At 41.7% G+C, this 13,786-nt stretch overlaps 4 protein-coding genes across 4 annotated transcripts; 2 read left to right on the top strand and 2 right to left on the bottom strand.

Moving 5' to 3' along the window:
• Positions 1-3,380: 3,380 nt before the first annotated feature.
• LOC309544007 (histone H2A type 1-like) lies at positions 3,381-3,773 on the bottom strand (the record flags this gene model as incomplete). Its single annotated transcript, XM_082276406.1, has 1 exon — positions 3,381-3,773. One exon carries the CDS (start codon positions 3,771-3,773, stop codon positions 3,381-3,383), a length of 393 nt encoding a protein of 130 aa, XP_082132532.1.
• A 324-nt stretch (positions 3,774-4,097) lies between these two features.
• On the top strand, positions 4,098-4,478 carry LOC309544004 (histone H2B 1.1; the record flags this gene model as incomplete). The annotated part of the gene is made up of 1 exon (XM_082276404.1): positions 4,098-4,478. The coding sequence occupies one exon, from the start codon at positions 4,098-4,100 to the stop codon at positions 4,476-4,478; it is 381 nt and encodes a 126-aa protein (XP_082132530.1).
• A 3,120-nt stretch (positions 4,479-7,598) lies between these two features.
• On the top strand, positions 7,599-8,009 carry LOC309544009 (histone H3.2; the record flags this gene model as incomplete). The annotated part of the gene is made up of 1 exon (XM_082276408.1): positions 7,599-8,009. One exon carries the CDS (start codon positions 7,599-7,601, stop codon positions 8,007-8,009), a length of 411 nt encoding a protein of 136 aa, XP_082132534.1.
• Positions 8,010-8,858: 849 nt separating this feature from the next.
• On the bottom strand, positions 8,859-9,515 carry LOC309544011 (uncharacterized protein; the record flags this gene model as incomplete). The annotated part of the gene is made up of 1 exon (XM_082276410.1): positions 8,859-9,515. The coding sequence occupies one exon, from the start codon at positions 9,513-9,515 to the stop codon at positions 8,859-8,861; it is 657 nt and encodes a 218-aa protein (XP_082132536.1).
• Positions 9,516-13,786: the final 4,271 nt, after the last annotated feature.

Raw genomic sequence — 13,786 nt, 5'->3', positions numbered from 1 at the left:
CCCCTTCACACTCCTTGGAAGGAAAAATACATTTTATTATCGGAAGAAAACGCCCAGAACTTTGATTGGTGCAATGTTCGCATTTTATAACTCATATTTCCCGCCGGAATTCTATGGAACGTTCCAATTATCTCAGATAGAATAATCCCACACTAAAATCTCATATCTCTTCCTCCGGGAACATCGATCAACCGTCCTCTGAATTGTCGGGCAGTTTATCTAACCATGAATAATAAATACGTTAGAAATATAAATGTCACATTTCTTCCAGTCTTTTTTCTTTTACTTCACAATACAGAATCCGCCCTGCTAGAGAATGTTTCCTATAGAGATCAAAGAAAAGTCTACTGAACAAGTATTTTCTGGGGGGGAAACGGAGAAAGATCTCAGAATACATTTCTTTGAAATCCTTATAAGAAAGACATTACTGGCTAAAGAAGGAAACGCCCACATCTCTGATTGGCTCAGATTTTATATTGCTCTGTTTTGAATTTGCCGCCTGAATTGTGAAGAACGTTACAGAGAAATAATCAGCTCTATTGTACCGCCAAATCCGACACTGAGATCATCAGATGAGACATATATCCGAGAAAATTAACATATACACTTCTGTATATGATCGTGGAACTGGTCGATAATTAGTGTTCTGTCTTTCAGAGATGAAGTAGTTACAGATTTCCCTCATATTAAAACCAGAATAAAAAAGTGAAAGTGTTGGTAGAAATATGTAGTAATAATGACACTGCCAGATACATATGTACAATGAATTAATAAAACAAATGTTTCTATTTTATCGGTCCCGTTTTGTAAATAGAAATAGCAAAATATTGACAATGTTTCTAAGTAAGGGAAATAAATAAATAAATATATATATATATATATATATATATATATATATATATATATATATATATATATATATATATATATATATATATATATATATATATATATATATATATCATCATCATGATATGTCAGAAAAAAATGTACAGTGGATCAATAAAGGAAACATTGCGCTTCTGATAAATTACACCCGTTTCTATTCAGTAAAACATTTAAAAGCTTCCAAATAAATTAACTTCTCTGCAGTGTAATAAATGACTGAACCCCGCGCCCTTCTCAGCATGTCTCCCATCAGGTCCGCTCAGCCTGTGAAATGTCTGAAGATGTGTGTCTTTGTTTCCTTTTCACAATATTTATAAATTTAAATTATATGAAATTACTATGAACAATTTCATGAAACTGGTTACTTTGTTTCTGGTAATAAAGTGTTAAGTTTCCTGTTCGTGTAATCTCCAGGAATAAATCGAAAATAAATGAGAAGAAGGAATACATGAATCTTCTGGAAATGTATTGCTGTGTATGTAATGCAACATTAATGTATCTGAATATAATATAATGATTAGGAGCCTTATAAATGAATAAGATTATCTTTATTTTGTATGAATGGTGTGACTCCGCCTCTTTCGCAGGAAGGTTTCCATCTGGTCCGCTCAGGCTGTATATAAGGAGGGCGGGCAGACAGCTGATCTCAGTCTGTCTTTGTAGCAGAGAATCATCATGTCTGGGCGCGGTAAAGGAGGGAAGGGTCTGGGGAAAGGAGGCGCCAAGCGGCACAGGAAGGTGCTCCGGGACAACATCCAGGGCATCACCAAACCCGCCATCCGACGTTTGGCCCGCAGAGGGGGTGTCAAGCGCATCTCCGGACTCATCTATGAGGAGACCCGCGGAGTGCTCAAAGTCTTCCTGGAGAATGTCATCCGCGATGCCGTCACCTACACCGAGCACGCCAAGAGGAAGACCGTCACCGCCATGGATGTCGTCTATGCCCTAAAACGCCAGGGCCGCACTCTCTACGGATTCGGAGGCTAAACCCTGACACCCACCGCTTACCCCACTTCACCCCAACAAAGGTCCTTCTCAGGGCCACCCACCTTCTCACACAAAGGGCTGATGATGATTCATAACTCAGAAATGTAATTTCTATATATTTATCGTGTAACAATAAGAACTTCCGCTAATTGTTTCAGTAAGAAATTGAATGGAGCGATGTCTGGCTGCCCATACACTCTGCTAAACATAAAGCAGATTGAACAATAGATGTTAGAACAGGACAATATTATATGTGGAATCTTATTGGGCGGTCAGTAGATCTATAGGAGATTGTACAGTCAGCACTCAGGGTGGTGGAGCCGATTGCTGAGTCAAGAGAATAGATCATAGTTTATCCTGGAACTGAACCTAAAAATGTATATTTCATTATGAAAAGAATGGAGATCACTAATACTGAGATGATTCTAGAAATAGAATGTTTCAAAGATGGAATTTTTGTGAACATTCCGATTGTAATACAGGAAGAAGAAATCTGTGCATCTGCTATATGTACAAATTGTATATCAGGCAGAGGGGAGATATAGTTCTACACAGATCTGATAATGAAACATGCAATCCTTTATTTCCCATCATATAGAAAGGTAGAGATCTATGAGAGAAGTCCTCTCATGTTGTGTGTGGGGGAGGGGGATTCTGAGGACTTTAAATAATGTAAAACATTTTCATATGTTCTCTTTTCTTTCATCTTCAGATTCCATTTGTAGTCATTCCTCACTAAGCGGTGAAAATAAAACTATGAAGTGTTGATATTTCTCGGATTTGGCGGTATAATAGGGCTGATTATTTCTCTGTAACGTTCTCCACAATTCAGGCGGGCAAATTTAAAATCTGAGCCAATCAGAGCTGTGGGCGTTCCTTTCATCCGCCAGTAATGGCTGAGGATTCTGTAGTAAAATCAAACCCTAAAACAATGTAACATTTCAATGCTTATAAAACTGCCTGGAAGCAGAGGCTGACCGTTGATGAATTTTCCCCGGAAGGGAGATTTTATGTCAGATCAGCCAATCAGGGAGGATTGTAACTTTCCATGCTATTCCTGCGGGAAATTTGAGCCAATCACAGTTCTGAACGTTTTTTCTTCCTTTACAGGAGAATCCTGACTTGGATGATATCGGAGATCCTTGGGAAGATGTTTTGTTTGGTAATTGCTGATTTGTAGAATCCATTCAGCAGGAATAAAGGATGGGGAATGACGAGGAGTTCCTGGAGGGAGATGAGAACTTTAGAAAGGAGATTCTCCAATAATGAGTGGAAGGCTCTCTTTAGATGTAGGAAATGTTCTCACTACAAGTCCCCGGTATTAGAAGGGTTAATAAGCAAGTTGTTTGCTTTTTAGAGGTATTTGTAGGAATGAAAAACTTTTCCTACTGAGTGATAGATGTGATTTGTTGTAAGACACAGAATGAGGTATGAGGCTCTTTGTATGTAGTTGTGGGTGGCTCTGAGAAGAGCCTTTGTGTTTGGTGAGGAAGAGGAGTTGGGGATTACTTGGTCTTGGCGGCCTTGTGGCTCTCGGTCTTCTTGGGCAGCAGCACGGCCTGGATGTTGGGCAGGACTCCTCCCTGGGCGATGGTGACGCCCCCGAGCAGCTTGTTGAGCTCCTCGTCGTTGCGGACGGCGAGCTGGAGGTGTCGGGGGATGATGCGGGTCTTCTTGTTGTCACGGGCGGCGTTGCCGGCCAGCTCGAGGATTTCAGCGGTGAGATACTCGAGAACAGCGGCGAGATAGACGGGAGCTCCGGCCCCGACCCGCTCGGCATAGTTACCCTTCCTGAGCAGGCGGTGAACACGACCGACTGGGAACTGCAGACCAGCCCGGGACGATCGGGTCTTGGCCTTAGCCCGAACCTTTCCTCCTTGTTTACCGCGGCCAGACATGATTCTGTGATAATGGAGTTCTCAAAGAGATGTGAATGGCTGGAGCCGCTCCCTTTCTTGTTATACTCTGAATGATATGACGTCTCGCCCTGTGATTGGCCACGTTTGAAGCCAGCCAATAACCTCTAGGTTTGTATCTAGACCAATCGGTAAAAGAGGTAGGAAAGCATGACGTCACTCCCCATCACATGGCTGAGTCCTCCAATAGAAGAGTGAGGAGGGAGGAGGCTCATTTGCATAGGACCGCCTATATAAGCAGCACATGAGGGCGGCGCCAGTACACTTTCTCTTCTCAGAGCGGAGGAAACATTCTTATCCCTTATCATGCCTGAACCAGCCAAGTCCGCCCCGGCGCCCAAGAAGGGCTCCAAGAAAGCCGTGACCAAGAGCCAGAAGAAGGACGGCAAGAAGCGGAGGAAGAGCAGGAAGGAGAGTTATGCCATCTACGTCTACAAGGTGCTCAAGCAGGTCCACCCCGACACCGGCATCTCCTCCAAGGCCATGAGCATCATGAACTCCTTCGTCAATGACATCTTCGAGCGCATCGCCGGCGAAGCTTCCCGCCTGGCTCATTACAACAAGCGCTCCACCATCACCTCCCGGGAGATACAGACGGCTGTCCGCCTCCTCCTGCCCGGAGAGCTGGCCAAGCACGCCGTCTCCGAGGGCACCAAGGCCGTCACCAAGTACACCAGCGCCAAGTAATACCCTTCCCCCATCCATCACCCCAACAACACACAAAGGCTCTTCTAAGAGCCACCCACAGACATCACAGCAGAGCTCTACTCCGATCTTTATGTGTTTTGTCATTTAGGAAGTTAATTAATTTTTAGAAAATAGAAAACTTTTCTCTTTAAATTATCTTTAGATAAGTACTGTAGATCGCCTAGACTGGGAGGGGAGTGGATCGAACCTTCCTTCTATTCCCATCCTGATTCTAGATTTATTGCGGAGATCTATCTCCACTTTCTGCCTCTATACATTCCCTATTCATCGCCTCGTAATGCACACACACCCGACTGTTCTACCAGGAATCACCACAAGGCGGCAGAGCTGAATAAACATGTATATGCCGAACTCACACATTCTTACAATAAAACATCCTCCGCCTTACATTGTTACTTTATCTCAAATCACACGTTGGGAAGATCGCGGAGCTTTTATCCCACAACACAATGGGGGAGAGAAACAAGAAAAATGAAACATTTATCTATTCAATCAGCCCAGCCAAATCTTTGTCTATTTGTATATATTTCCATCACCAACAGCAAATCGATGTCCATAGATAAAGCCATAAGCTGCCTGATAGGTAAATGACACAAAATATGTACAAAGTATCAGCTACACAAAAATCTGATCACAATATCACCTCGGATAGCACACAGTCCTTTATAGAAGAAGACAATTCTCCAATGAAGTCATTGGACAGCCTGCCATTACAAGGAGGGGGAGGGGACTTCCCCACATTCTGCGCAAAATTCTAATAAATTACAGCATATAAAACAGCCAAACGTGGCGTTTTGAATGTTTCCAAGCGCAGAGGAGGGGTTTGGGGTCTTTTAGACCCCCAGATCCCTCCACAAGAGTACCTGTAAAAAAAATAATAATAAAACATATATTTTTTATTTATTTTAATGTACGAAAATATCGGTTGATATTTACCGATATGCGATGACCAAACTATCGGTATCGGCAATAAAAAAAAAAAAAAAAACAACTATAACGGTCGATCACTAGTTTTAAGAACAAAATGTAACAACAGGTATAATTTTTAAAACATTTTGTGTAGTTTGGTGCCTAAAAAGTCCATAAGAGTTCACTGATCAATTTACTATTATATTTGGGATGTGGCACCTTTTTATGCTCGCATTCACAGCACCACCCTGTGAGGAGGCCTTTATTCCCTAGCTCCTTTATTACTAACACTTTAAGTTTTTAATCTGCTAATGATGATTCATCTATAAATGTGTAGATATTAGTAATTGTGTTAAACATGTGGAATGACGTAGGAACATTTTTCTATTTCTAACTTTTATAAAGGACTGTGTGCTGTCTGAGGTGATATTGTGATCAGATTTGTATGTAGCTGATACTTTGTACATATTTTGTGTCATTTACCTATCAGGCAGCTTATGGCTTTATCTATGGACATCGATCTGCTGTTGGTGATGGAAATAGATACAAATAGACAAAGATTTGGCTGGGCTGATTGAATAGATACAATGTATCGTTTTTCTTGCTTCTCTCCTCCATTGTGTTGTGGGATAAAAGCTCCGCGATCTTCCCAACGTGTGATTTGAGATAAAGTAACAATGTAAGGCGGGAGATTGTGGAGGATGTTTTATTGTAAGAATGTGTGAGTGCGGCATATAGATGTTTAGGAGATCTGATTGTAGATTTCCTCACCTAAGATTGTGACCCCGCTGAGGGAACAACGTGCTATATATTTATTTAGTTATTATATTTGTTTATATCGTATTTAATGTGAAGGAAGGATGTGATCTCCTTACAGGGACTGGCTGACATTTCCCTCCATCCTTTGATCTCCAGAAGATATTCAGCAGAATTAGAGACAGAGAACTGTGATTGGTGAATTTTTTACATTATATAATTCAAATTTCCCGCCGTAATTCTATGGAACGTTGCAATTATCTCAAATAGAATAATCCGACACTAAAATTTGACATCTCTTCCTTCGGGAACATCGATCAACCGTCCTCTGAATTGTCGGGCAGTTTATCTAACCAAGAATAATAAATACGTTACAAATATAAATGTTCATTTCTTCCAGTCTTTTCTTTTACTTCACAATCCAGAATTCGCCCTGCTAGAGAAGGTTTCCTATAGAAATTAATGAAAAGTCTACTGAACAAGTATTTTTTGGGGGGGGGGGGGGGGAAACGATTAAAGATTTCAGAATGCATTTCTTTAAAATCCTTATAAGAAAGACATTATTGACTGAAGAAGGAAACGCCCACAGCTGTGATTGGCTCAGATTTCAAATTGCTCCTTTTTAAATTTGCCACCTGAATTGTAAAGAACGTTACAGAGAAATAATCAGCCCTATTATACCGCCAAATCCGACACTGAAACCTGAGATCATCAGATGAGACATTTAACCGAGAAATCTCATCAATTCTTTATTATCAAGAAGATGAATAGAAATGGAATGTGAAGATGATTGAATAATGTAAAACATTTCCATATCTTCTCTTTTATTCCAAGTCCTCAGAATGCAGAATCCCCTCCCCCATTGCTACATACAGAACATGATAGTGAGATGACTTTTCTCATAGATCTCTACCTTTCTATATGATGGGATAGGAAGTATTACACGTTTCATAGAAACCTTCATTAGAGATTTTACCTGAAAATCAAATCTAAACTCTGACACCTTACTGATCACTAAGAAAAAAACGACTTTATAAAGCCAGAAATTATTTCCGATTCAATAAAACATTTCCCGATGATCCTTCCTGGGCAGTTTATAGTAAAATTGTCCTTTAGTGGATTTCACAAAGCATTTCATCTTCACAATATTTCTAATGTCTCCTATTTCAGGAATGGCGCGCACAGCTTTCCGGGCAGGTTCGGGTTAATCTGTCCCATGTGACCTCTAGCTGGGAAAGCCCCGCCCTACTGAAGGCTGAATCACACAACTCAGTCATTGGCTGATTAGAGCTCTAAGAAATAGTCCAATTAAACCTAAGAAGGCGTGGTCAGCACTAACCAATAAACGCGGAGCGCGGTCTGTATAAATAGACGCCGCACAGCCCGTGTTCTCACACTTCTGTTCCGTCTGGAGATTAGAAGAGTTTCTCCGCCATGGCAAGAACCAAGCAGACCGCTCGTAAGTCCACCGGAGGGAAGGCTCCCCGCAAGCAGCTGGCCACCAAAGCCGCCCGCAAGAGCGCCCCGGCTACCGGCGGAGTCAAGAAGCCTCACCGCTACAGGCCCGGCACCGTGGCTCTCCGGGAGATCCGCCGCTACCAGAAATCCACCGAGCTGCTCATCCGCAAGCTGCCCTTCCAGCGCCTAGTCCGAGAGATCGCCCAGGACTTCAAGACCGACCTGCGCTTCCAGAGCTCCGCCGTCATGGCTCTGCAGGAAGCCTCCGAGGCTTATCTCGTAGGACTCTTCGAGGACACCAACCTCTGCGCCATCCACGCCAAGAGGGTCACCATCATGCCCAAAGACATACAGCTGGCACGCCGCATCCGCGGAGAGAGGGCCTAAATACATTCTTATCTCCCTCCATACTATATCTACAAAGCACAAAGGCTCTTTTCAGAGCCACCACATCCGCCTCACAAAGAGCTCCATACTACCTCATCACTCCTACTACATGCTGCAAATCCCCGCCTCATCACCCCTACTACATGCTGCCAATCCCCGCTACTACATTTCTACACTTTCCTGGCCATCAGCTTCACTGCATTTCTCTTTTCTCTCCGCTCCTCAGTGTGGAAGTAAATCTCATCCGTAACATTTCTAAACCGATCCCAGAGAAATTCACATTTCTCATCTATAAAGGAGATCCTTTTACCGATTTATTGTCCCCTAAATACAATGGAACTCATCTGTAACATTACTAACAATTACAGAGTAACAATTCACACTTCCTCAATATCTTCCCTAAGAGATACATTGGGACAATATTTAACGGTAAAACAAATCACTTCCTAGGAACAGATTGAACAATGTTTGGATTCTCTCAGGAGACACATTCTTGTATTTTCTAGAAACGTCATTTCTTATTCCAAACAGAATCGCTAGGAATAGTGCTTAGAGATCTGAGGATCGATCAGCCCATAGAGGAGGATGAGATCTCACGATCATTACAATGATTCTTCTTAGAACGTTCATAATGGCCGCATTACATACTGAAATATCATGTGTAGCTCTGTTAGGAGTAGAAGGGTGTAGGTAGGTAGGTGTAGCTCTGATAGGAGGAGATGGGTGTAGGTAGGTGTAGCTGTTAGGAGGTGGGGTGTAGGCAGGTATGTGTAGCTCTGTTAGGAGGAGGTGGGTGGCTCTGAGAAGAGCCTTTGGGGGGTGTAGATGGAGATCTCCGGCTGCTGGGATTTATTTCTTCTTCGGAGCGGCCTTCTTGGGCTTGGCTGCTGTCTTGGCTTTGGCCGCCTTCTTAGCCGGACTCTTGGCGGCTTTTTTCGGTTTGGCTGCAGCTTTGGGCTTCTTGGGGCTCTTTGTCGCCTTCTTGGCAGCTGCAGCCTTTGCCGGTTTTTTGGGGCTCTTGGCCGCTTTGCTGGCCGCCTTCTTCTTAGGGGACTTCGCCGGCTTCTTGGGTGATTTGGCCGCCGGTTTCTTGGGGGACTTGGCCGGCTTCTTAGCAGCAGCCAATGGCTTCTTGGCGGTTTTCTTGGCCTTGTCGCCCTCTTGCTGCTTCTTGTTGATCTTGAAGGATCCGGAGGCTCCATGTCCTTTCACCTGGACGAGGTTCCCCTTGGTCACCAGCGCCCTGACGGCGATCTTCAGACGGCTGTTGTTCTTCTCCACATCGTATCCTCCGGCGGCCAGGAGCTTCTTGAGGGCGGCCAGGGAGACCCCGCTGCGCTCCTTGGAAGCGGCCACGGCTGTGACGATGAGATCGGACACGCTGGGACCGGACGGCTTCTTGCTGCCTTTCTTCCCTCCTCCGGCTGTCGCCTTCTTAGTCGCCTTCTTCTTGGCGGCGGGCTCCGCTGGAGGAGCGGCGGCTGGGGCGCTCTCAGTCTCCGTCATGATTCTCAGGGAGTTTTTAAAACAGATAATAGAAACATCATTCTGGGATGGCGCTCTGCCTTATATACAGACGTTCTGCGCCGCTATTGGTTGATATAGAATTTGTCTTCTGCGCTGCTATTGGTTACACCTTAAACACGCCCACTAATTCTTATTTCAGTGTTGGAGAATCTTCTCTCTCTTCTTGTGTTTCCCCGTCAGAGAGATAAACGATTTTAATATGAAATGGAAGGATGGCCGATCTTTATCGGGGACCCGATCTGCTCACTGGATGTCACTTATCGATCTCTCACTTACCGCTCTCATCATCTGCTCAGGAGGCTGAACACAGAGGCTGCAAACACCTCCAACCTCCTGAGTGTGTGTCTCATTCTTCCTTCTACCTGCTTTTCTACACACATTCCCATCAGAAAACAATCTTCTCACATCTCCAACTAAATCATCTCCACATGACATGAGTGAAGAGAGAAGATCAGGAAACATTTCCCTCCAACACACAAATCTGCTCGTCTATAGCTGAGTAGAAGGAGCCTGGAACAAAAACATCAGCCGGGGACATCAGATCCCTGTGTGATGTGATGGGAGAGATTGTTAGAGATTTCGAAGGTGTCAGTACATTAAACATTACATGTTCTCATCATCTTTGTATCATTTTCTGCTCATCATTACAAATATATTGTCACTGGATATTCTGAGTAACTTTATTAGCACATATTACTACACAGCTATATAGACTACTCAGGTAGAATGTTTCCTTGTATCTAGAATCAGAGGTAAAATCTACACATTCCTTCACACGGGGCAAAAAGAGGATGTAAGTAAGGCAGAGGTTGGTGTTAATCGTCTTTATTATTATTATTATTATTAATAATAATCATGTTTATTTATTTTTCCATTTTATTTCAATATATAAAATAAGGGAGGGTTATAATAAACCCCATGAAAAATGTATTTTTACCATCTTTGGTCCCATAGCTAAACGGGGAGTGAAAAGAAATCCTTGCAAAGTGAGGGGATCCCTGATTCACACCAGAACTAGTGTCCAGTGTGAAAGAATTCCACTCTACTACTGTTCCGGTGATAACCCAACATTTGAGATTTTCTTTTACTTTCAAGCTCAGTGAAAATGGTAAACAGGACAGATAGAGAGGGTAAATACCCCCCTCAATGGGGACACAAGCAGAATTAAAAACCTGTCAGGGGGTCCTATCCCTTTCCACTCCAACTAAAATAAAGAAAAAAGTATGTGTCTTAAGTGATCTTTTTTTTTTTTTTTTTTTAATTATTATTATTACTTTAATTTTGTATTTGATTTTTTTTTTTTTTTAAAGATGTAAAGGAAACAAAAAATCAAATGAGAAGATACATTCTCAAAGTATAGCATGTATACAAATTGGATTGCTCAGAGAGCAAACAAATATACAATTCAAGAAGTACGGGCATGTAAGCTATTGGTCTGTATATATAAGGTCATGTGGCTATGAATATATTTGGGTTGTATCATACCGCAAGTATTTTATTTGCTCTTTCTATTTCAAGAACAAAATGCAATAAAATGTATCATTTGTAAGACATTTTGTGTAGTTTGGTGCCTAAACAGGCCATAAGAGTTCACTGATCAATTTTGCTATTCAATTTGGGATGTGGCACCTTTTTATGCTCGCATTTACAGTACCACCCTACGAGGATGCCTTTATTCCTTAGCTCCTTTATTACTAACACTTTACGTTTTTAATCTGCTAATGTTGATTCATCTATAAATGTGTATATATTAGTAAAGGTGCTCCTTCTGGACGATAGGAAGATTCAGATGCATTATCCCGCTAAACTCGACATTGTAGAAGTTCTATTCATAGATCTGCTCATCTTCTTCAAAATCACATCACTTGTGTCGCTTTTCAGGTTCCAAATATTTCTTCCAAACCGGTTAAATTCTCGATGATTACTGACACAAGTCTGGCGCCAAGTAATCCGAATCAATTATTTTCTATTTCCAAATCCAACAGATCTTCCCAGAGCCTAAGAAGGAGCCGGACATACATGTTTAGGAGATCTGATCGTATATTTATACACCTAAGATTGTGATCCGGGTGGGGGGGCAAAGTGCTATAATGACACCTGTCTGTTCAAATTAGAATATATATATATAGCATCTAATTGTTTATATCGTATAAGGAACGATGTGATCTCCTTATAGGGGTTAGTTTTCATTTTCCGTCATCCTTTAATTCTGCTGAATAACCTCTGGAGATCAGAGATCTTTCAGTATTAAATACCAAACAAACATCCCTCATCTGAAAAGCAACAAAAATTTCAGATCCTCCTTTACACTGCTTGGACGAAAAATACATTTTATTATCAGAAGAAAACGTCCAGAACTGTGATTGGTGCAATTTTTACATTCTAAAATTCAGATTTCCCGCCGGAATTCTATGGAACGTTCCAATTATCTCACAAAGAATAATCAGACACTAAAATCTGTTATCTCTTTCTCCGGGAACATCGATCATCCGTCCTCTGAATTGTCGGACAGTTTATCTAACCAAGAATAATAAATACGTTAGAAATATAAATGTCACATTTCTTCCAAGCTTTTCTTTTACTTTACAATACAGAATCCGCCCTGCTAGAGAATGTTTCCTATAGAGATCAATGAAAAGTCTACTGAACAAGTATTTTCTCGGGGGGAAACGGAGAAAGATCTCAGAATAGATTTCTATGAAGTAGAGGCTTAAGAGGGAAACGCCCACGGCTCTGATTGGCCCAGATTTCACATAGCTCTTTTTTTAAATTTGCCGCCTGAATTGTGAAGAACGTTACAGAGAAATACTCAGCCCTATTATACCGCCAAATCCGACACTGAGACCTGAGATCATCAGATGAGACATTTATCCGAGAAATCTCATCAATGCTTTATTATCAAGAAGATGAATAGAAATGGAATGTGAAGATGATTGAATAATGTAAAACATTTCCATATGTTCTCTTTTATTCCAAGTCCTCAGAATGCAGAATCCAACCCCCCCCCCCCACACACACACACACACATACACACTGCTACACAGAGAACATGATAGTGAGATGACTTCTCTCATAGATCTCTACCTTTCTATATGATGGGATAAAAAGTATTACACGTTTCATCATCACATCTGTATATGATCGTGGAACTGGCCGATAATTAATGTTCCCTTTTTCAGAGATGTAACAGTTACAGATTTCCCCCATATTAAAACTAGAGTAAAAAAGGGCTGATCATTCACAACTCCCAACACTCATTTCTACACATTTATTGTGTAACCATAGGAACTGCCGCTCATTTCTTTTCACTAAGAAATGGAGTGCTGCGATGTCTAGCTGCCCATACACTCTGCGATCTGATTGTTCGATCTGTTTTACGTTTAACAAAGCTATGGAAGAACAGAACAATATTACAAATTACATTGGTTGGGCAGTTGATGCATTGTTATAGTTGATTGTAGAGTCCGCACTCCGGGTGATGGAGCCGATTTTCCGAGCTGGCTGCTGGGTGAGGAGAATATATCGTTTATGTTGAAACTGAACCTAATATTTCTAACGTATTTATTATTCTTGGTTAGATAAACTGCCCGACAATTCAGAGGACGGATGATCGATGTTCCCGGAGGAAGAGATATCAGATTTTAGTGTCGGATTATTCTATCTGAGATAATTGGAACGTTCCATAGAATTCCGGCGGGAAATTTAAATTTTAAAATTTGAAAATTGCACCAATCACAGTTCTGGGCGGTTTCTTCCCATAATAAAATGTATTTTTCTTCCAAGGAGTGTGAAGGGGGATCTGAGATCTGTGTTCCTTTTCAGATGGGGGATGTTTGTTTGGTATTTAATATTCAATGATCTCTGATCTCCAGAAATTATTCAGCAGAATTAAAGGATGGAGGTGTTTGGGAATAGAAAATAATTGATTGAATATTTGGAACCTGAAAGGCGACACGAGTGATGTGATTTGGAGGAAGATGAGCGAATCTATGAATAGAACTTCTACAATGTCGAGTTTAGCGGGATAATGCGGCTGAATCTTCCTATTGGCCAGTCGAATAACGGCGGGAGATTTAAAAGAAGCAACTCTGATCCATTATAGGCGTGGTCTATTAATAGCCAAGAGAGTAAATAATGTCCTGAACTATGAATTATAATGTGATGTGACGTAGGAGGGATGGATTTGGTTGGAGGAGTTTAGCGGTGAGTAGACGATCAGCATAGATAGATTGGAAGTAAAAGAGATGAGA

Source organism: Pelophylax lessonae (genome assembly GCF_965119305.1).
Source record: "Pelophylax lessonae genome assembly, contig: HAP1_SCAFFOLD_607, whole genome shotgun sequence".
Classification (NCBI taxonomy): Eukaryota; Metazoa; Chordata; class Amphibia; order Anura; family Ranidae; genus Pelophylax; species Pelophylax lessonae.
This window is presented reverse-complemented; position numbering and strand designations above follow the sequence as displayed.